This window comes from Orycteropus afer, unplaced genomic scaffold (assembly GCF_000298275.1).
Source record: "Orycteropus afer afer isolate SDZICR_OR568_19922 unplaced genomic scaffold, OryAfe1.0 scaffold00064, whole genome shotgun sequence".
Lineage (NCBI taxonomy): Eukaryota > Metazoa > Chordata > Mammalia > Tubulidentata > Orycteropodidae > Orycteropus > Orycteropus afer.
In genome coordinates, this window is record NW_006921651.1 from 10,448,200 (window position 1) to 10,471,117 (window position 22,918).

The window sequence follows — 22,918 nt, forward strand, 5'->3', positions numbered from 1 at the left end:
CTATGAGTCGGGGCCAACTTGACGACAAATAACAACAACAACAACAAAGTTAAGGCTAAGTAAGAACCATATGCACCTGGTCTGACTTACCTGCTAACTTAAAGACACTTAAGAATGATGGCGTTCGTAACCCAGGAATTGGCCCAGCAGGACCTTGGTGTGAACAGATCAAATAGGTACTGTTTCAACTATCGTCAAAAGATACCAAAGATCAACAACACATGGTTATTTATATTTAGGTTGGGCATGGGTCTGAACCCACAATCCTTTTGTATTGATGAGTGGCCTAGCTATTGTCCTGCCACTACATCTCAACTGAGAACAGAAATAGCTTTCTTGTAGCTGTCTCAGAGTCAGCAACAATAGAGTTTAAACTAAAACTTTAACATCTCTTTCACCTGAGCATCTGATGCCTGAGCGATTTATGTGCATTACTGTCTTCTTCTAGCGGACTGAAGCCCTCCACTCCCCACTGAATTCACAACCATTTCCTCGGGGGAAAAATGGCCCCTGGATGAAAGTGAGCTACTAGGATAGTGAAGAGAGTGTAGGATGGCACTTAGGCCAGAGACTGCAAAGGGTAAATTAAAGCGTGCTGTGTTTGATTCAGGCATGATGTGGGTATGCTCTGTACACAAACAAGCCAGAATTTCAAAGCAGCTTTCTATGGGACTTTGGTCCTGGACTATTCATTGTTAAGAGTCAGAAAGGGATATTTACAATTGAGGAGGGACTTTGCTGGGGTTTAAGGGGAGAGTACATACATGAATCTAGGGATCAGTGAAGATCCTAAGACATTTCAAGGGTCCCACATTTACAATGGGCCTCAGAGTTAGTGCTTTTGTCATTTCTTCTAAAGGAGTGATGAGACTGAAATAACCCATTCATAGTAAACTTAAAACTCATAAATCACTACTGGACCATGCTCCTGCACTGTGCGATACAAGAGTTTAAATTTTGTGTTTATCTTTTGAATAATACATTACATTGCACTTTTTGTAGTAAGATATTATTCTAGCGAATGTAAAACATTTTCAGTATACCACAATTTTTGTATTCCTATTATTTGAAAAGTCTTTGTGTTTTTTTCTTTGAACACAATGAAGCCTCAAAAAGTCAAAACACCTGATCTTCCTCTCCCTCTGAGAGCCCTGGGACTAGTCCATGGAAAGGGAAGGTGTCTCCTCTGTCTTATTAGTCAGGATGGATGCTGTCAGCAAATAAGGAGAGAAAAAATTAAATAGGTGTCGAGGTTGACCTGCTTTCCTTTGCAGGCTGCGTTATTCCCTTGGCACCCATTTCAGGTTAGATGTGCTTATCTTCCTTCCCCTCTAGATTGCTGGCTCTTTATCGAATCATAAAGTGAGCCCCAGAGGTGTTAAACAGCGGCTCAAGGTCACCCGGGCAGGCAGCAGCTGCGTCGGGGCCCGAATCCACGCCTGGTTTAGCTTCTTTATAAAATCACATAGTCGTCAGTTGTGCTGTTTTGGGGAATTCTTGTTCAGAGTCACTGCCACTTTTATTACACTACGTGCACCTCAAGGGGGAACTGTGTTCTCTGTAGCACTCAGAAACAGGCAGAAATGGAACTCATTGGTCCTTAATAACTATGACCATTCTTATTAACGTTCTATGTAGATTTATAAACATGTATAGATATACATGTATATATATATGTGTGTGTGTGTGTGTATTTTTTTTTTAAAAAAAGCCACCATCATCAAGTTGATTCTGACTCATAGTAACCCTATAGGACAGAATAGAACTGCCCCATAGGATTTCCAAGGTTGTAAATCTTTACAGAAACAGACTGCCTCATCTCTCCCCTGAGGAGCAGCCAGTGGGTTTGAACTGACCTTTTGGTCAGCAGTCAGATGCTTTAATTATTACCCCACCAGAGCTCCTTATGCATATATATATACACAGCATACACACACACACACACACACATATCCTTATATTTTCAAAATAATATTGATATTGACCTTCAGGCACGAGACACTAATTTTTATATTTATTGGATTAAGGAACACTAGCCCTTCTCACCCCTATGTCCATGTCTTGTTCTTCTCTACATCTCCCATTGTGGTTTAGTAAAAAAGTTAGGAGCTTGCCCACCAGATTAGTGAAAAAATAAGAGATAGGTGGCATTCAGCGTTGGTGCAGATGTGAGGGAACTACAGGCACAGCCTCCTAGGGCTGGTGAGTGCTAGTCCTTATGACCTTTTTTTGGGGGCAGCCATTAACATTTTACACGCACTTCCTCTGTGACCCGAGTCCTACTTGTAGACACCTGTTCTATAGAAATGCTGGCACCGCACAAAGGGACGTGGACAGGTGCAGTTGGAACCAATCAGAATGTCCATAGGGAAGCTGCGCAGTCGACTATGAAACATCCATTCTGTGTGATGCTATGACGCAGTTTGAAAAACTGAGGTGGACCCAGAAACGCTAACCTGGCAAGAGCTCCAAGGCACACTGTCTAGTGACGAGAAGCAAGCTGCTCATTAGTGACATTGACTGGATGTCATTGATGAGGAGGAGCCATTTGTGTAAATATGGGAAAAGACAATGGCTTTGGGGGGTAGGCAATCAGTGGAAGGGAGACTTTTTTTCTTTTGTGGATGCACCACAGCTTATGTAACCACTCCCCTGATGGATGAACACTAGGGGTTTCCAGTCTTTCTATTACCAACAGTGCTGCAATCAATAACGTTGCACAGATGTGGTTACATGCTTGTGCAGGTATGTTTGTGACATAAACCCCCAGAAACAGAAATGCTGCATCAAAATGCATTAGTAATTTGGGAGTTAGACCATTTACACTCCCATTAGTAATGTAAGAGTGTGTCTATTTATTACTATTATTATATTATTGTTGTAAAATTCACACAATAGAAAACTAACCATTGTAAAGTGTGCAATTCAGTGGCATTTGACGCATTTAAAATGTTGTGCAAGGTGGAGACTTTTGCTTTGTCCGCAATGTTAGAAAGTAGTTTACAATGAGAATGCTTCATGTATTCCTTATTTAGCTAAAAATGAAAAGAAAAATAAGAGCAGCAGCTCTGGGTGTGGATCAAGGGGCTGCCCTTCAGTCGTTGCATGACCTGAGGTAATGACTTACCCCTCGGGAGGCTTAGTTCCCACACCTCTTAGATGGAGACAAGCAAACTCACATGTGGAGCCAATGAGAAGATTAGCTGTGCTGAGGGATGAGAGCAAGTGGCTCATCGCAGCTGTAAATGTTAGTTCCCTTCTCCCCCAGGCACTCTGGAGGGATTGCACTCATGGGCTCTGGCCTCAGCAGCACAGGTTCAAATCCCAGATCCCCCTTTACTCTTAGCCTTTTTGAGCCTTGGTTTCCTCATATGTAAAATGGGGATAAGGACTCAAGAAGGAGCCCTGGCAGCACCATGATTAAATATCCAGCTGCTAACTGAAAGGTTGGCAGTTCAAACCCATCAGGAGCTCCACAGGAGCTGGCAATCTGCTCCCATAAAGATTTTTTAAAGAAACAAATAAACCACTGCTGTCGAGTGTATTCCGACTCATAGCAACCCTGTAAGAGAATAGAACTGCCCCCATAGGGTGTCCAAGGCTGTAATATTTACAGAAGCAGACTGCCTCATCTTTTTCCCACAGAGCAGCTGATGGTTCAAATCACCAACTTCTTTAGTAGCCAAGGGTTCCCAATGAAGATCACAGCCTAGGAAACCCTATGGGGCATGTCTACTCTGTCACTGAGTCAGAATTGACTTGGAGGCATGCAGTGACAACAAGGACTCAATAAGACAGTGCATATAAATTAGATGACACACCCATGTCACCAGCACTGGGATCAAGAAACAGAGCCCCACCCACACCCCAGACACCTCCTCGTGCTCCCTCCCAGTTACTACTGGGATGTGTTTTGATTTCTGTCCATACTCATGCCTCCTTCAGTAGAACCAACATTTCACCACCTCTAGGAGTCTTTGTGGGTTTACTGGTTTTTATTCGGGGCTGACAGGGAGCACCCGAGTGGCCTGGTTGCCTGCTCCTGGCTGCTGGCTACACAGAAATGCTCATGGACCAGGAGCCTGACCCGGTGCCTGGCACCGTAGGTGCCCAACAAGTGAGGGGCCTGATGAAGCTGTTGCACCTGCTTCTCTCTGCCCCAGGGCCATAGGCGCCAATCCCCTGTACTGCGACTGCCACCTGCGCTGGCTGTCTGGCTGGGTGAAGACAGGCTACAAGGAGCCGGGCATTGCCCGCTGTGCTGGGCCCCCAGACATGGAGGGCAAGCTGCTCCTCACCACACCGGCCAAGAAGTTTGAATGCCAAGGTGAGCCCAGGAGCATGGGGGAAGGGTTGGGGGAATGCTGAATTGTGGCCCACCTCCTGCTGCTAGGGGCCTGCTCAGCCCTGGCTGGCTTTCCTGATGCTCCCGTGTCCCTGAGGTGACTGGTTGGCTGGGGGTAACATGGCAGGAACTAAATACCTGCTGCTAGTTAGAAGGGCTACCTTCCGGCCCTAACATAGAAAAAACTGAAAAAGCCAACCAAAAGACCTCAGGCCGAGAAGGCTGTAACCCCTCCCCCTGGTTATACAAGGAAAATAAAAATAGCAATGTTTCTGGAAGCTCCGAGCCTCACAGCAGTGCGAGCACTGAGCTCTCTCTTGTAGGAACTGTGCTCACCAATTAGCTTAAAACCCACCCCCGTCCCTGGGGGAGCCGCTCTGCTCAGCCACCAGTCTCTTGATATTTGCAGAAATGCAGGCCTGAGTGTGACTGAAGCTTTATTCTGGCTCTTTTAGCGTAGTGCCTAAGGCACTTGACTGCTATCCAGAAGGCTGGTGGTTCAAACCCACCAGCCACTCCTCGGAAGGAAGGTTGGGCAATCTACTTCCGTAGTAATACTGCCTCAGAAACCCAAGGAGGAGTCGCTATGAGTCGGATCCGACTGCACGGCACATAACAACAACCTCTTGGATATCTCTGTAAACGCTTGCTCAGGGATTCACTGACTGACTGACTGATGACTCCAGCCTGGGAGGCCCCACTGAGCAGAGAGGGGGAGCCCCGGGCTCTATCCTGTGTACAGCAGGACACCTGGGGAAGGGCTGAGAGGCCAAGGGCCACAGCCCCTGCCCTCTGCAAGCTTCTAGACTGCTGTTGGAAATGAAGCTGACAGCCACAGGTTAACGAGGAGGCCCTGGCCACCCTATGTGCAGGATATTGTCATAGCAGGATCAGCTCGGAGGGGCCCCATCTGTGGCTTGGAGGTCCGGAACAGGCCAATTTGTGTTTGAACATTTGCTCAGTGTTTATTTAATGGGGTAGGGTTGCTGCGAGTCAGAAGTTTTTTGTTTTTTTTTTTAACTTTTTATTGAAATATAATGCACACCCAAAAAAGTACACAGGTCATAAGTGAATTGGCTCCCTGAATTCTTACAAACTGGACTCACCCATGTAACCAGCACCCTGATCAAGAGGCAGGATCCTCACTGCGCCCAGAGACCCCTTGTGCTTCCTTCCGGCACTACTGGGAGATGTGTTCATTTCTAGTCACCCTCCTGCCCCTTCAGAAGAATCAATATTTCACCACTAGGGTCCTTGGATGGCACAAATGGTTTGTGCTCAACTGTTACCAAAAGATTGGTGGTTTAAACCCTCCCAGTGGCTCCGTGGAAGAAGAGCCGTGACGATCTGCCACCCTAAAGATCACAGCCAAGCAAACTCTATGAGCGGCTCTACCGTGTAACACACGGGGTCGCTATGGGTCAGAACCCACTGGGCAGCACCAAGATAACAGCAGAAAGCTTATGTGGAAATGTGGGTTAACTGGCTGGATCTCATGATGTATTCTTGTGTGGGCTTACTGTCCTGGCAGACAGTGCCCCGGGTCACCTGGCTGCTGGCTCCTCTATCCAGCTCTAAGTCCAGGGAACGGCATGCACAAGGCCTAAAGACTGGAGAAGGTCTTGCCTACAGCTGGAAGGTCCTTCCTGGGTCACTTGTGGAGGGAAGTAGTTTCAGGGCGAACGGCTCTTCCTCCTGAGCGCGGCCCCCTCGCAGTGCTATGCTGGGCCGTGCTGGATACCCACCAGCTGAGGTGGCCGCCTACTAGGCAAAGGTGTGGCAGACAGAGATGACGCCGGCTGGATGGTCTCACACCACGGGCTGCACCATGTGTGCAGCAGTCCTTCTGGTCAAGTGCAGGTAAAGCACTTTGCGGGGATGAACTCACATGGTCTGGTCTGTACAGCCCTGTGAGGTTGGGGGTGTCATTAGCCCCATTTTTCAGAGAAAGGTCCAGAGACTAGAGAGGGCACCATGGAGGGAGAGTATGAGCAGGATCTAGAAGAACCACAGGGAGAGGCGAAAATCTTGGCGAAAGATTTCCCCCCGACTCTCCCTGTGCAGGGCTGGGAATCGTGGGGCAAGTGCTCGGCGCCCAGCGCTGCCCTGCCCTGTCCCCCTACTTCCTCCTGCGCTCAGTGTCTGATTACCCAATAAGCAAGGTAAGCACGGGCTTACTTGTGCTTCTTTACTGATCTGTAGTGAATAAACCAAACCAAACTCACTGCTGTCAAGTTGAATCCACCTCATAGTGACCCCTCCTTGAGCTTCCGAGGCAGTGTCTCTCTGGAAGTAGATTGCCCCATCTTCCTTCCAAGGAGTGGCTGGTGGGTTTGAACCATCAGCCTTCTGGTTAGCAGTCAAGTGCCTTAGGCACTATGCCACCAGCGCTCCCTCTGTAGTAAATAGTTTCACTTGTTTTTCACCACAATGATCAATGGATTTAATGAAAAGTAAGTGAAACTATTCACTACAGATAGTAAGTAAGCACAAGTAAGCCCGTGGATCCCTAGTTTATGAGGTAATCCGCCTCTGCATGTGCTGATATTCTCCCCCTTGCCGCAGGTCCCCCGACTCTGGCCATCCAGGCCAAGTGTGACCCCTGTTTGTCCAGCCCATGTCAGAACCAAGGCACCTGCCACAATGTCCCCTTGGAGGTGTACAGGTGTGTCTGCCCCAGTGGCTACAAGGTGAGTGGAGGCTGAAGGCTGCGGAGGAGGAGGCTCCTCGTGTGTGCAGTTGGACAGGACCAGGACAGGGGGGTCTGTCTTGTCTGTCACTGTCCGCAGTGCCCAGAACAGTGGCGAGTTCATCAGTGACTGAGCATAAGAATGAATGAATGGCTCCTGGGAAGGAGGGGTTGGCATCTCTGTTGGTTCACACTGACCCTGGTTCTCCCTGGGGTCCTCACTGCGGACTTTTCTCCCCAGGGCAGAGACTGTGAAGTGTCCCTGGATGACTGTTCCAGTGGCCCCTGTGAAAATGGTGGGACCTGCCTGGCACAGGAAGGTGACGATGCTGGCTTCACGTGAGTTGCCTGGAGAGGCAGGAACTTGGTGGGCAAGGGTGCTGATGGAACCTTGCACCCAAGCCTCAGTGCCCCCCTCCCTGTGCTGGACTTGTCTGGGTCTCCCCTCTGCTCTGGGAGGAGATGGGGGTGGGGTTCAGGAGATGGGCATCCACTTTGTAGATGAAGTGACGGCACAGCAGGCTAGAGTCAGAGTTGGGTTGGCCTTGGAGTGGCTCTGCTGGCTGCTGGTCTCAGCCCTTTACTCTTGCCAGGTGCCAGGGGCTCCTTCTGATGGCACTGGAAATCCACAGCCAAGTGCAAAGGCAGTGGCAGTGCCAAGAGGCAGTCTGGGGGCATTTGTAACCCCCATAATCTCCATGAATCCCCTCAAAGCCTCCAGTCTAAGTCAAGACCCCATGCTTGTAAAGCCAGTCCTGCTCAGGACAGGGGCCTCAGTGAGCCCCCTGCCTTCAGCCAGCCCCCTGAGCCCTTGCTGCCATTGTGGGGTGAGGTACCCAGAGGTGGGAGCCAAGTCCTAGCCACTCATCTCATGTGTCACACTGGACACTGGTCCGAAGGGGACAGCCCCGGTGGTCCCACCATGAAGGGCCCAGCCTAATGATCTTATTTCCTAAGCCCATCTTGTGCCCACCTTGCCATCCAAGTCTCCTCCCCACCCCCACCTGCTTTCCTCAAGGGCCCTCAGTGAGCCCCCCTACCCCCGAATTCCCTCCACCTGGAGCTCTTTTGGAGCATACAGAGTATTTCGTTGCTAAAAATAAATTACCAACAGGGAGAGAGCAAATTGGCCCTTCAGAAAATCATGTTGACTCTACTGGCAGAGATGGCCAAACCTGTCGCTGCAAACCCAAATTACCAGATGTAAAAAATAAACCGCTAAATGGCCCCTCTGCCCTGTCATCACCTTGGAAACGGCTTTACAATAGGCTCCCGTGCTCCTCTGAGCTTTGGTGAGCTGCTCCATCAAAGCTGCCTCTCCCCGTTCCTTAGACTCCTCAGGGGGCCTGTGGAGAGTAGGGGCTGGAAGGACACTCCCCAGAAACTCCCCTGCTGGGCAGAGAGGCATGCACTCCGGTGGGGTGGGATAGCCCCTCACAACCTGTTAGCCTTGGAGATTGAGAGATTGTGAGGGCTAAGGGCTGCAACCCCAAATCGCCCCTCAACCCTGAGGCTTACAAGGGCCTCAGGAGTGGACCACGGTTGCTGCTTGGGGGGTAGATGGCTATGGAAGCTGATAAACCTGACACACTTCTTCTGCAACACCCATGGAGAGTGCTGTAGGTGGGCACTGGGGCGAGCCTCAGCGACGATGCTGAGCTCCTCAAGGGCAGGGCAGGTGTCTTCTCTCCATGTGCCCAAGAAACAGACTGTCTGGGAAAGGAGACAGTCTCACTGTGCCAGGTGACTTAAAGACGGGGAGTCACCCGCACAGCACAGTACAAACTGCCCACTGAAAGGGACTTTTAGAGTCCATCCTTGCAATCCCCTTTCCACCTTACAGAGAAGGAAGCTGAGGTCCCCTGTGGGTGAGCAGTGGAGCCTAGAGGAGAGCCCAGGGGTCCTGCACACGGGCTCTGACGCAGGAAACAGGGTCTCCCCTGCAGCCAGTCACAGGGCGTCCTGGGCCCTTGCGGGTGTGGAGGTGGAGAAGGCAGCAGACAGGCTCAGAGCCAGGCAGGCTGACTGTCCCGGGGTGGAGCAGGGGTGGGCCTGGATGGGTGGGAGGCCTACAGTGGCTTCTCAGCTGCCACCTGTGTGGACCAGTGTCCTGCACTGAGACTGACAATTACTGCAGAAGGGGAGGAAGAGAGAGGAGCTGGTGGTCCTTGGTGCACCATACTGGGGACCTGCTACCAGGATTCAGGGGCAGCTCTGGGGAGCCTAGTGGGGACAGCCCAGGGGTGTGATGGTGCAGTAGACTCCCTCCCACCCCGCCCCTCTGTTGTCCGGGACCTGGCCTGCTCTACTGCCCTGCCCCCAACTCCAGCTCAGGGGACTTTCTGAAATGCAAAGCTAATCCCATTACCCCCTGCTTAAAACCTCTTTGCTCACATACTCCTGACATACATTTTTTAAAACTATAAATAAATTTTTAAAAACTATATATCCCGGGAAGAGAGCAGTTACATTGTGGGGAATTGCAGTCAATGCCATGAACAAAATGTGTATGAACTGCTATATGGAAAATGAATTTGCTCTGTAAACTTTCACCCAAATCACAATAAAAATAAAAAAAAACCTATATATCCCCACACACACAGTTTTAGATTGACATCTTTTTCATTATAACTTTAATTTTTCATTGCTAAGGGGATAATTTTAGGATATTGTAAATATTATTAACATTTGAAAATAAAACTTTTCTTTAAAATATCTTCAATGGGATCTAAATCATGGAGTTTGATATCACTTTATAATTACAAGCTTCTCTGGAACAGTTAACATTTTATCTTGTTCTTGTTTCTCCTTAAGCTGGTATTTCCATTCTGCAACACCCCCCGCCCTTTTCCTTTTCATGCATGACGTTTTTATGCCCAAAGTCTTTTCTGAAGCATACTTCTCTGCCAACATAGGATAGAAGCTTAAATATGAAGTTTGTTCTTTGTTTCTTGTGACCACAAGCCCCTGATTAAAAGTTCCTTCTGCACTGAGTTATCATTACAGTGATCAATAATGCACGATTGATCAAAACAACATAATTGTATTACACAACTTGATTGGTAAGAATTGCATGTAACAGTGAAATTTTATTAGATTGTAACTCTTGATGAGACGAGAGGACTATTTTTGTTTTCTTCTCTCTCTCTTTTTTTTAAAACTTTTTATTTTGACTTGGGTGAAATTTTACAAAGCAGATTTGTTTTACATTCAATAGTTCATGCACATTTTATTTTGTGATACTGGTTACATTCCCCACAGTGTAACAGCTCTCCTCCCACTTCCTCCCTGTGGTTACCCTTTCCCTGTGTCCTTCTTGCCTAGACATTCCTGCCTCCCTACCCTTCTCCCTGTATAAATGCTGTTTTCTTCTCTTCGATGGATGTGTGTTCATGGATGTTATAGGAGAGAGGGCTTAGCATCTAGGCTGTTCCTTTTTTCTCTTCTTCTTCTTTATTAATATGTATAAATGCTGAGAGAGTTTGTTCACATAAATCAACCCATGAGATGAGAAGGTTTTATTATAGCCATGCCACTCAATTCTTTGAAATCCTTCCGAATTTATGTGCCAAAAAAACCCCAGAATGATCTGTCATCGAAAATTATTTTTACAGTCTATCAGCTGACAATCCTCTTTCAATTAGTTTTGAGGCATCTACTGGGAACCTCCTAACTTGCAAATGCATTTCCTCATTCACTTTCTGAATATCAGTCTTCCTAAATGGTAGCATAGTGCCTAAGGCACTTGACTGCTAACCAGAAGGCTGGCGGTTCAAACCCACCAGGCACTCCTCGGAAGGAAGGTTGGGCAATCTACTTCCACAGTGATACTGCCTAGGAAACCCAAGGAGGGGTCGCTATGAGTTGAATCCGACTCGACGGTACATAACAACAACAACAACAACAACAACAGCAAATGTTCCTTTATTTGATGCTGAGGATTTTAGGCCCCCAGGCATGTCCCACCTTGGACTTATGCTGAGTGAGAGGTGGGGAGTTCTGGGGTAGCTCAGCTGAGGGAAGAGTTCACGTGGGACTTGAAGATCTAGAGATTAGTTTTGTAGATCCCTCTGACCCACGTGCCCCTTGGACAATTCCTGGCTGCCCCAGAGGAAGTATATACTAGCTTGAGGATCACAGATCTCCAGGGTCCTCCACACCTGGCTCCTGCTCACCTCTGACCCCATTCTCACCCTCACCCCTGACGGCTGTGCTCCTCAAGTCTTGAACTAGTTAGATGGGCAGATCCCCTCCCAGAGGGCTGGACGCTGGGCTTTTGTATGATCCTCTGTCCAGACAACCTTCCCTCTCTGCCCTGCTTTCCATGTCAAGGTCCTTTGTTAACCCCTCACCTCCTGGAAACCTGCCCTGGGCCACTTACCCCAAGGAGGAGTTGAGTGCCTTCTGTCCCTTTGTCCCTGCTCACCTCAGTGCTTATACCAGCTTGATAGTCACCATCCTCCCCCACTAGACTGTGAGTGAGTCCCATGAAGGCAGTGCCTGGTCATGTTCACCTTTATACCCCCAGCACCCAATACAAGGCCATGTCTGGATTGGGTCCAGAATTCTGTGAAAAAGTGGTGGTGATGGTGGCCACAGGCTTCCATCAGAGCTCTGGAAAAGTCTGCCACCTGGTTGTGGGGTCACCTGTCTCTCCTTCCTCCTCCTCCTAGCAGGTGTTCCTGTCCCACTGGCTTTGAGGGACCAACTTGTGGAGTCGACACAGATGACTGCGTGGAGCACGCGTGTGTCAATGGGGGCATCTGTGTGGACGGCGTGGGCAACTACACCTGCCAGTGCCCCCTGCAGTACGCAGGTAAGTGTGGCAGGTTAAAGTGTCTGGGTGGGCGGCCTGGGCTCCTTCATCTGTGGCTGCAGAAGTTGGTACTGAGCTGGCTGCCTGGGCAAGCACAGGAGGGCCGCTTCTCTCCTGCCTCTCATTCATTCTTTCCCCAGGAAAGGCCTGTGAGCAGCTGGTGGACTTCTGCTCTCCAGATTTGAACCCATGTCAGCACGAGGCCACGTGTGTAGGCACCCCAGATGGGCCCAGGTCAGTGTTTCCTGTTTCTGGGGTCAGGGAAGAGACACAGTCCCCAAGTCAGACGGGAGTCCACCTCTCCCCACCTCTTGTGTCTTCCCTGTTATGGGGATGTAGTCTCAGCTGTGCAGGGTTCTCCTAAGTCAGGGCGGCATGTGTGTAGGAGGAGGCATTTATGCAGCTCATTGGCTGTATGACCTTGAGGGGATCTCTTGACCTCTCTGAGCCTTGGTGTTCTCATCTGTAAACTGGGTGCAATGATAGCTCCTCCAGGATGGTTGTAAGGATGGAAAAGAGCACAGAAAGCATTTGCCCACATCTGACATCTAGTAAGTGTTCCCATGTCTGGTAATAGTAAGAGCTATTATCATCCTGATCTACAACCTCTCATCAAAGTACAAAATCCACAAAGCCCATTGGATGGTATAATCTGATCTGACCTGATCATAGCTGATAATAAAAACTGACCTGCACTAACACAAGGTTATTTCCAGTTTTTACTTATTCTATACAGTGTGACTATCTATAGATTTTGCTGAAGAAATATGAACATGTTTGATTATCGGGACACCATAGTCACTGGCATAATCATAGTCACGGGCATATCCCGTAATCTGCAGTTATATGCACTGTCATCTTTCCAAAAACTCCCCGGATGCAAATGATAGGTTGACATTCTGAGTCCACCCGGAGGTCCCTCAGAAGAAAGGCCTGGTGATCTACTTCTGAAAACTCAGCCAATGAAACGCTGTGGGGCCCAGTTCTACCCTGAGACACGTGAGGTCACCATGCGTCAGAATTGACTCGAGGGCAGCCACTTCCTGGTTTGAACCCTTGAGGTGGGGGATTGCTGCCGGTGGAGACAGGTCTGACCACAGGGGAGGGTGGGGGTCCTTCCAGGATGGGACTATCTTGCAAGGCCATGGCTAAAGCCAAGGTGCAGGAGCAGACCCTTTATTTGATAGGCAAATAGTTGGTCAAGATGGGTTTTGGGGAGAACAGTGAGGTGTGGTGAGAGCTGGGAAGCTGGGGGCTGGCTTGCCATCCAGGTAACTCTGAGAGATGGGCATCAGCCCTGCTGGGGGCTGAGAGGCTGAGAGAGGGAAGATGTGCCCTTGTGACTCAGGGGCCCGTGCTGCTGGGTCTTGGGAGAACAGCTGAGCAGCAGGAAGGCTGGGAAGGGAGGATGGCTGTAGGTGGTGGATCCTCCATAATAAGAGTCCTATCTCTTGCTACTTCTGGGCATCTCCCCTCCCAGGCCGGGGCCCCATTCCAAGTCTACAGAGCTCCTCTCCTGCCCCAGGAGGGGAGCCCAGAGTGGCTGGGAGGATGTTCTGTCTAGGGCTCATCTTGACTTACTGGGCTGGGGGGTTCTTCATCACATGCATAGCCCCCACCCCACAGGCTGTGTGGGTCCTTGGGTCCTGGTACCCGCCCCTGGTGGAGCTCTGGCTGAGTGTGTGGCTGTCACCCACCCACTCCTGCCTGCCCCCAGGTGTGAATGCACACCAGGGTACACAGGCGACAACTGCAGTGAGAACCAGGATGACTGTGTGGACCATCGCTGCCAGAATGGGGCCCAGTGTGTGGACGAAGTCAACAGCTACTCCTGTCTCTGTGCCGAGGGCTACAGGTGAGCGGACCCTGGTCACACCACAGTGACTACTCACCGCCCCTCAGCCTCTGGGCTGCAGCAGCCTCCAGGCTCTGCTAGGAGTAGGGGTGAGAGTCAGAGCCTGGGAGTTGAATTCGGGGGTTTTCACCATGGCTATGCTAATCACAAGGAGCCTTGGTGGCTCAATGGTGCTTAACTTGGCCGCTAACCAAAAGGTTGGTTGTAGGAACCCACCAGCCTCTCCACAGGAGAAAAGACCTGGAGATACCGTGCAGAGCAGTTCTCTCTGTCCTATAGGGTCACTATGAGTTGGAATTGACTCCACAATAACAACATGACAGTCACCAGCTCTGCAGCCTTGGAAAAGTTACTTGACAGCTCAAAGTATAGGCAGAAGGTCCCTTACCTGTTTGGTGGAGGGGTGGGAAGTGGGTACAAATTACTGGGCAGTATTCCATTACTCACCTGCCCAGCGGACCCTCTGCAGACATGGCCATCAATGGCAGGTAACATCAACTGCTTCCCTTGCCCCACCATTGGTCATTTACCCAGTGCCCCATCATGGCTTCTCCAGGAGGTTGGGGAGGACACCTACCCTGCTTCTAGCTCTCCCATTCTCCATGCTTTTTTTTTTTTTTTTTTAAACAGCTTTATTCAGATATAATTCACAAACCATAGAATGCACCCATTTAAAGTAAACAGTTTAATGTTTTTTGGCATATTCACAGGAGTGCGCAGCCATCACCAGAGTCATTTTTAGAACATTTTCATCACCCAAAAAAGACAACCTGTGGTCCTTTGTGGCTGGCTTCTCTCACTGAGTATAAGGTTTTCAAGACTCATCCATGTTGTAGCATCAATTAGTACTTCATTTCTCTATACTGCTGAATAATACTCCATTGTGTGGATATATGATATTTTGATTATCCATTCATAGTTGGTGGACATTTGGGTAGTTTCCACTTTTTGGCGACTATGAGTAACGCTGCTATGGACATTTAGGTGTTTTTTCTTTTTTTGGTGTGGACATAAAATTTCAATTTTCTTGAGTATATACCTAGGTGTGGAATTGCTGGGTGATATTGTAACTAAGTTTAATTATTTGAGGAACTGCCAGAAAGTAGCTGAAGCATTTTACATTCCCACCAGCAAAGTATGAGGGTTAATTTTTCTGCATCCTGACCAACACTTGTTAGCATCTGTCTTTTTTATTATGGCCATCCTAATGGTGTGAGTAGGGAGCTCTGGTGGTGTAGTGCCTAAGGCATTTGACTGCTAACCAGAAGGCTGGTGGTTCAAATCCACTAGCCACTCCTTGGAAGGAAGGTCGGGCAATCTACTTCCGTAGTGATACTGCCTTGGAAACCCAAGGAGGGGTGGCTATGAGTTGGATCCGACTCAACGGCAGTGCATTTGGTTTTGGTTTAATGGTGTGAGTGACAGCTCATTGTGATCCTGATTGACACTTCCCTGATGACTAATGATATTGGGTGTATGTACTTATTGGCCATTTATATATCTTCTTTAGAAAAATAGCTATTCAGATGCTTTGCCCATTTTTAAATTATTTGTCTTTTTATTATGAGTTATAATAGTTCTTTAGATGTTCTAGACACAGGGCAGTTCTTTAGATGTTCTAGAACAGGGCAGTTATAGAACTTTATATGTTCTATAATAGTTCTTTATATGTTGTTCTTTACCAGATACATGGTTTGCAAACAATTTTTCTCATTCTGTAATTTGTCTTCTTACATCATTGATGGCATCATTTGTAGCACAAAAGTATTAAATTTTGATGAAGTTCAATTTATCTATTTTTTTCTTTTGTCAGGTGTGCTTTTGGAGTCATATTTAAGAAACCATTACCTAACCCAGGGTCTTGAAAATTTCCACCTATGTTTTCTTCTAAGAGTTTTATAGATTTAGCGCTTACATTTAGGTCTTTGATCCATTTTGAGTTAATTTTTGTGTATGGTGTGAGGAAGGATTCAAAACTATGTTATATCCTGCAAACTTGGTGAACTTTTTGTTAATTCTAATAGTTTGTGTGTGTGTGTGTGTGTGTGTACGTGAATTCCTTAGGATTTTCTTTATAAGGGTCACATCATCTGCAAGTAGAGGTAATTGTATTTCTTATTTTCCAATCTGGATGCCTTTTCTTTTCTTACCTAATTGCTCTGTTTGTACCTTCAGTACGATATTGAATAGAAGTGATGAGAGCAGTCATCTGTCTTATCCAGGTCTTAGGGGGAAGGCATCCAGTCTTTCATCATTAAGTACAGTGTTAGTTGTGTGTTTTATATGATTTATGAAGTTCTCTTCTATTCCTAGTTCGTTGAGTGTTTTTTATCATGAAGGGTGTTGTGTCAAATGCTTTTTCTGTGTGTATTGAGATGAGTATGTGGTTTTTGTCTTTTATTCTATTCATATAGTATATTACTTTGATTGATTTTCAGATATTAAACCAAGCTTGCATTCCTGGGATAAATCCTACTTGGTCAGAGTATATAATCCTCTTTATATATTACTGGGTTGATTTACTAGTATTTTGTGCAGGATTTTGTGTCTTTATTCATAAGAAATATTGGTATGTAATTTTTTTTCTTATGATATCTTTGTCTGGTTTTGATATCAAAGTAATACTAGCTTCATGGAATGAGTTAGAAGATGCCCCTCTTCTATTTTCTGGAAGGGATCATAAGTAATTGGTATTAATTATTCTTTAAAATGTTTGGTAGAATTCACCAGTGAAGGCTTCTAGTTCTGGGATTTTCAGAGTGGGGAATTTTTAAAAATTATTATTACTAATTCAATCTCTTATTATTAGTCTATTCAGATTTTCTATTTTTCTCTTAAGTCAGTTTTGGTAGCTGGTGTGTTTCTAGGGATTTGAACATTTCCTCTATGTTATCTAATTTGCTGGCATACAGTTGTTCATAATATTCCCTTACACAAACCCACTGCCATAGAATAGAATCCAACTCATAGTGACCCTATAGGACAGAGTAGAACTGCCCCACAGGGTTTCCAAGGCTGTAATCTTTACAGAAGTAGATTACCACATTTTTCTCCCATGTAGCAGTTACTGGGTTCAAACTGCTGACCTTGCAGTTAGCAGCCAAGAGGTTAACCACTGTACCACCAGGACTTCTTGTATTCTTTTTGAGCTCTTTTTATTTCTGTAAGGTTGGTAGTAATGCCCCCTCTTATTTCTGATGTCTTCTTTTTGTCTGCATGTATCTTAAGTCTCAGTTTTCTTTTCTGTAAAATAGGCATAATAAAACTTGCCTTGCAGAGTTTAGACATGAGCAGTGAGTACTTGTCACACTTTAACATGCACAGTCATCACCTGGGATCTTGTTAAGATGAAGATTCAGGATCAATATGTTTTCCAGTTTTGACAAGTGCCCAGGTGATGCCGATGAGAGCCAGCACTTGTTTTTCACCTTGTTTCTCCATATCCTTCTGGCTTTTAGTTCTCTTGGGAAAAGTGTTCATTAGGAGCATCTTCTGTCACTTTAAGGATCCATTTTCCCAAGGCGTTTAGTGATTTCCTCTCCAGGGCTGTGGGAGGGGCATGCCCCTTTCTCCCTTGGCCCTACCCTCTCTGATAGTGTCCTCTCCCTCTCAGTGGACAGCTCTGTGAGATCTCTCCCCGCCCACCTGCTCCAAGGAGCCCATGTGAGGGGACTGAGTGCCAGAACGGGGCCAACTGTGTGGACCAGGGCAGCCGGCCCGTGTGCCAGTGCCTCCCAGGCTTCGGTGGCCCCGAATGTGAGAAGTTGCTCAGTGTCAACTTTGTGGACCGAGACACTTACCTGCAGTTCACCGATCTGCAGAACTGGCCTCGTGCCAACATCACACTGCAGGTGCGTGCCTACGTGCCTGGTCACAGAGGGGAGTCAGGGGCAGGGGATCCTGGCCTCAGGTCAGAGCGTGAAGATGCATCCCAGAGGAACCGGCCCCCGTCAGTCAAAGCGCTTTGGTGGTGAGTGTCAGAATCTCAGTTTGAACTAGTTGAAGCACAATTGGAAAGGTTATTGGCTCACAAAACCATCTCAGATAAGGACAGGAGTGGAAGACTGGATCCGGAAAACTAATCTTGCCAGGATGCTCTTTGACCATACCAGGTCTCTACTCCTCCTAACTGCAGCCTCCAGTGCTGCAGACGGGCTTTCTCTGTGTGGCTGAAATGTGGCCTGAGTTATTAGTTCTGTATTTATATTTTTAGCCACATGTTCCTGGGATCTTGCACACTGTCCTTTTCATGTCTTTAATTTCATCTTAGAACATTATCATGTTAACAGAGAAAAAAAATGCAAATCCCAGTTCAATAACATTGATGAATAATACAGGTATTTTGCTTAATATCCCACATTTATTGGGGAGGCATGGGGGAGGGGCTTTCATTGCATATCACGTGGTAAAAAATTAAAAACTCTTCTTCAGACATAGCTCTCTTTTTCCAAAATCCATTCCCTATCACAAATGACGTATCCTTCTTCTCTCTTGTCTCTTCTTCTCCTCTCCTTCCCTCCTTTTTCTCTCGAGGCCCTGGATTGCTATGTTCCTCTCCATATCACTGCTTCAAAATCCTGTCCACTTACATTGTCCACACAGGAAGACAACAGTTATCCTAACTGTTCACAAAATAAAACTTGTAAAAACCTTAACCAGCCATTGCCTGGGGCACATCCTTAGGCTCAGTTTATCCCAATAGGACCCAGATGGCCCCAGAACCTCCCAACATGCTCCATAAGCCCCAGGGCCTGATATTTATTAATTTTAATTAATTAATTTTTTTTTTTTTACCGTGTTTTGGGTGCAAATTTACATAGCAAACTTATTTTACATTCAACAGTCCACGCACATCTGATTTCACAACCCCCATTGTGGTCAGCGCCTGATATTTAAAGCGGCTTTTCCTTGCCAGGTCTAGTTGAACGGTAATCCCAGGGAAAATCTCTGATTGGCCAGGCTTCAGTCACATGCCCATCCCTGGACCAATCAATCACTGAGTCCAGGGAGATGGGGTGCTATGATTGGTCCAGCCTGGGCCATGAACCCATCTCTACAGACCAGGGGGTTGAGATCTTGACCAGAAGAAAAGGAGGAAGAGGGACAAGGCAGGAAAAAAAAAAAAAAAAGGGAAAAGAAAAAAATTATGGCTCCTACAGTGTGTTAAGGGGATTTCCCGTCCAAGGCAAAAATCAGCTTTGCTTGCATGGCTCTTACAACAGGCACGATCTCTTGAGTGGCTCCTTCCTAGTCTGGGTGGCCCTAGCTGTTGGAGAGCCTACCTGAGCTTGTCCTCTGTAGTTTCCACATGGCCCCCAGGCTGCTCCCGCAGAACAGGGCTACCTCACGTTCCTGAATAGAGTTCGAATGTTTCCTCCCTGGGCATATTGCCTCTAGGTCTCCTATTTACTCCTGGCACATAGTTTCCAGGCCTCAGCTGGCCTATCATCTGCCCTTCTTGCCTGGCAACTGGCCAGACGGGCAGTTGATGGTGTTGGAACCAGGGGCTCCCAGCCTCTGTCAGTCCCCCAGGAAAACATGGCATCTGAGAAGGTTGGTCAGGCAGGGAGAACAGTGTTGCCCATAGCAACTCTCTTCCAATCGTGGATCCCCATCTGCCCCACCTACCAGCCCTGTGCTGCTGCTGGGTGGGGTAGGTGGGAGAGAAAGTGCCATTGCTCATCAGGTCTCCACGGCAGAGGACAATGGGATCCTGCTGTACAATGGGGACAACGACCACATCGCGGTTGAGCTGTACCAGGGCCACGTGCGTGTCAGCTACGACCCAGGCAGCTACCCCAGCTCTGCTATCTACAGGTTGGCTTCCTCATGCCCACCAGATGCCCTCAAGCCTGAGGGACTACCACACAGGGTCTCCTGGGCCAGAAGCAAGTAGTTACTGGGACCACTAGTGGAAAGAATATTTGAACCATCTAGTCGATCCCTGCCTGGGTCTGAGGCTCTCTGAGGTCTGAACAGTTGGCCATCTTACCACCACTTCAGAGGTTCCTCAATGGAGACTGATCAGTTGGAGAGCCCTGCCCAAAACTTCTCAGGTTTCCCCTGGGAGCTCCAGGAAGGGGTCTAGGAGGGACCAGGCCACCAAGTCCCCATGGTCCCCTCTCTTAGAGATTTGGTTCTTTGGGAAGCAGCTGATGGAGCACATAGCCTTTCTGGGGGAAGGGCTCAGCCAAAACTGAAGCCCATCCACTGGGGTGGGGGCACCCCATCTTCTTCCAGTGCTGAGACAATCAACGATGGGCAGTTCCACACAGTTGAGCTGGTCACCTTTGACCAGATGGTGAATCTCTCCATCGACGGTGGCAGCCCCATGACAATGGACAACTTTGGCAAGCACTACACGCTCAACAGTGAGGCCCCCCTCTATGTGGGAGGTGAGGACCTGGTCCAGTTAGAGGTGACAGCAGTTCTAAGGTGGGACCTCATTTGCTCTCTGGCCTGAGACTTGTCAGGAGAGCTTGGTGTCCAGAGCACTGAACTTTGGTGGGAAATGCTAAGGGGGTGGGGGAAGTTCTAGTTCTAGTGATGACCATTTTGCTGGTGGGTTATCCTCCGTTGCCTGGAGCCCCAAGCTGTGCTCTGCCCAGCTCAGACTGACCATGCAGGGTGGGTGCCTGGGTTTGGCCTGAGGCCTGGACTGGGATTTTCCTGGCTATCTTCTTACCATGAGCAACTATCCTCTTGTTGTTGGGCCAGAAGGGGCGCCTCCATTCCCAGTCTTGGGGCCTTCAGAGGCCCAGAGCAGCTGCAAGAGACCCTATGACAGGAGTCTCTACATCAACTGGAGACCTCTTTGGCCAGCCTTAAAGGCTTTGCAGGAGATGACTCCTCCCCTTACCTGATCCCACCCCACCTCCCACATCATCTACCATCTGCAAACATTTCTAGATGCAGGGCAGGCTGCTGGGTGCAGTAGGACTGTCTCAGCACTGTGGAGGTGTTTGTTGAGACTTCCAGGCAGATGTGAGGGATGGACCCCTAGGTTCTAATCCCAGCTCTGCTATCTACTCATTGTACGACTTTCAGCATCTGTCAAATGGAGGCAGAGGTGCTTATCTCAGAAAGTCGCTGTGAACTGACCACAAAAGCAGGTGATAAAATGCCATGCACATGAGTTCTAGGCCCCAGACCCTTTGCTGCACTTGGGGTCCCTGGGAGGTAAAAGCTAGTGCCTTGGGTGAGGGCATCCAGACTTAAGCGACAGGGACTCCCAAAGCCTCACCTCCAGGTCTGATGACAGCCTTTTCATTGCCTCTGGGAAAGGAATCTGGGCCCTCAAAGGTAGCAAACACCTTGGCTCAGGGTTACAGAGATGGCAGGATGAAGGCCAAGGGTAAGCGAGGACACTGGAACTAATGAGCTGTTCTCACAGGTGGGTGTCTGCCCTGGCCCTCACAGGGATGCCCGTGGATGTGAACTCGGCTGCCTTCCGCCTGTGGCAGATCCTCAATGGCACCAGCTTCCATGGCTGCATACGGAACCTGTACATCAACAATGAGCTCCAGGACTTCACCAAGACACAGATGAAGCCGGGGGTGGTGCCTGGCTGCGAGCCCTGCCGCAAGCTCTACTGCCTGCATGGCATTTGCCAGCCCAATGCCACCCCGGGGCCTGTGTGCCACTGTGAGGCTAGCTGGGGGGGCCTGCACTGCGACCAGCCAGCCGACGGCCCCTGCCATGGCCACAAGTGAGCCTGGGGTGGGGGACCTGCACTCTGCCCACTCACTCGCCCCTTTCCGTGAGTCCCACTGTCCCATGGAAGAGCAGCCACATGGACATTTTTAAACTCCTGAATTGGAACACATGGCCTAACACAGGGTTTTATTGTTTTGTTTTCAGTTTTTTATGAATAGGGAAAGGTCCCTGGAGACAGACACACTGAGGCCCATTTTGCTCTCTTTGTTTAAATCTTGAGTGACCAATAAAGCCTATGAAGTGACGGCTGGGAGGGGCAGGGCACCCTGTGGGTGGGCCTTGGGTTGGTCCAGCCTAGCTTCACGGAGCTTTTCCTCTGTCCTTGCAGATGTGTCCATGGGAGCTGTGTGCCTCTCGATGCCCTTTCCTACAGCTGCCAGTGCCAGGATGGGTACTCAGGGGCCCTGTGCAACCAGGCTGGGGCTCCAGCAGACCCCTGTGGGGGACTGCAATGCCTGCACGGCCACTGCCAGGCCTCGGCCACCAAAGGGGCACACTGCGTGTGTGACCCGGGCTTTTCGGGCGAGCTGTGTGAACAAGGTCAGGGCCCCCCCTCCTGACATGTCCTCTCCAGGGCCCCTCCCCAAACTTGCTTTAGCAACTTGACCATTTTCTTCTTCCCAACCTTAGCGCCCCCTCGATGCCCCTCCTCTCCTGTATCCTGGGCCACCATTGGACTATGGTGCTCCACTCCTCCCTAGACCCAGTTTATGGCCCCCTGATCCGGGGTAACTGCCCTTTCTGGCTGGGATCTCTCCCAACAATACCTGGTCCCCATCACCCGGGGAGCTGGAATCCTGCAGGAAGTCTGAGGGTTGGGGACTCCTTCCCATGCTCCGTGGCCTTGCTTGACCAAGGAGCATCCGCTAGAATCCAGACTCTGCTGAGGACGGGCGGGGCAAATTGGAGCAATCCAGACCCGGCAGTTTCCCAGTCCCCTAGGCCACGCACGAATTCCAGTTCCTTTTACACCGTATTGCCTCGCAGGCCTCCAGCCTCTTCTTGCACACCTCTAGTAACGGGACCCACCCGACCCCGGAAGCCCCACCTGCCCCGGAGAGCCCTGGCAGCTAGAAAGTTCTTCCTTCACACTGACCGCACTGTGGGCCCCAGGAGGAGCGCTGTGCATGTGCATGCCAGGCAGGGGACGCGGGGAAGGAGGAGGGTCTGAGAGCATGGAGGCCCCGCCCACGGACGTGCCCTCCTCCTGCTGCCGCCCGCGGGAGTGCCCTGAGCTTTCTCTCGGTGTTTGTCCCATCCAGAGTCCGAGTGCCGGGGGGACCCTGTCCGGGACTTTCACCAGGTCCAGAGGGGCTATGCCATCTGCCAGACCACGCGCCCGCTGTCGTGGGTCGAGTGCCGGGGCGCGTGCCCGGGCCAGGGCTGCTGCCAGGGCCTGCGACTGAAGCGGAGGAAGTTCACCTTTGAGTGCAGCGACGGGACCTCTTTTGCCGAGGAGGTGGAGAAGCCCACCAAGTGTGGCTGTGCCCTCTGCGT

The 22,918-nt window shown here is 49.2% G+C and overlaps 1 protein-coding gene across 1 annotated transcript in view; it reads left to right on the plus strand.

Annotated features, from left to right (window-relative positions):
* SLIT1 (slit guidance ligand 1) overlaps positions 1 to 22,918 on the plus strand; it is a 213,079-nt gene that overhangs the window by 189,850 nt on the left and 311 nt on the right. The window contains exons 24-35 of the mRNA XM_007940050.2: positions 4,164 to 4,327; positions 6,911 to 7,035; positions 7,276 to 7,373; positions 11,711 to 11,850; positions 11,991 to 12,084; positions 13,568 to 13,705; positions 17,319 to 17,556; positions 19,392 to 19,522; positions 19,946 to 20,100; positions 21,125 to 21,413; positions 21,750 to 21,961; positions 22,684 to 22,916. Of these exons, the coding sequence (XP_007938241.1) occupies positions 4,164 to 4,327; positions 6,911 to 7,035; positions 7,276 to 7,373; positions 11,711 to 11,850; positions 11,991 to 12,084; positions 13,568 to 13,705; positions 17,319 to 17,556; positions 19,392 to 19,522; positions 19,946 to 20,100; positions 21,125 to 21,413; positions 21,750 to 21,961; positions 22,684 to 22,916 (2,017 nt within the window). The remainder of the gene's footprint in view (positions 1 to 4,163; positions 4,328 to 6,910; positions 7,036 to 7,275; positions 7,374 to 11,710; positions 11,851 to 11,990; positions 12,085 to 13,567; positions 13,706 to 17,318; positions 17,557 to 19,391; positions 19,523 to 19,945; positions 20,101 to 21,124; positions 21,414 to 21,749; positions 21,962 to 22,683; positions 22,917 to 22,918) is intronic.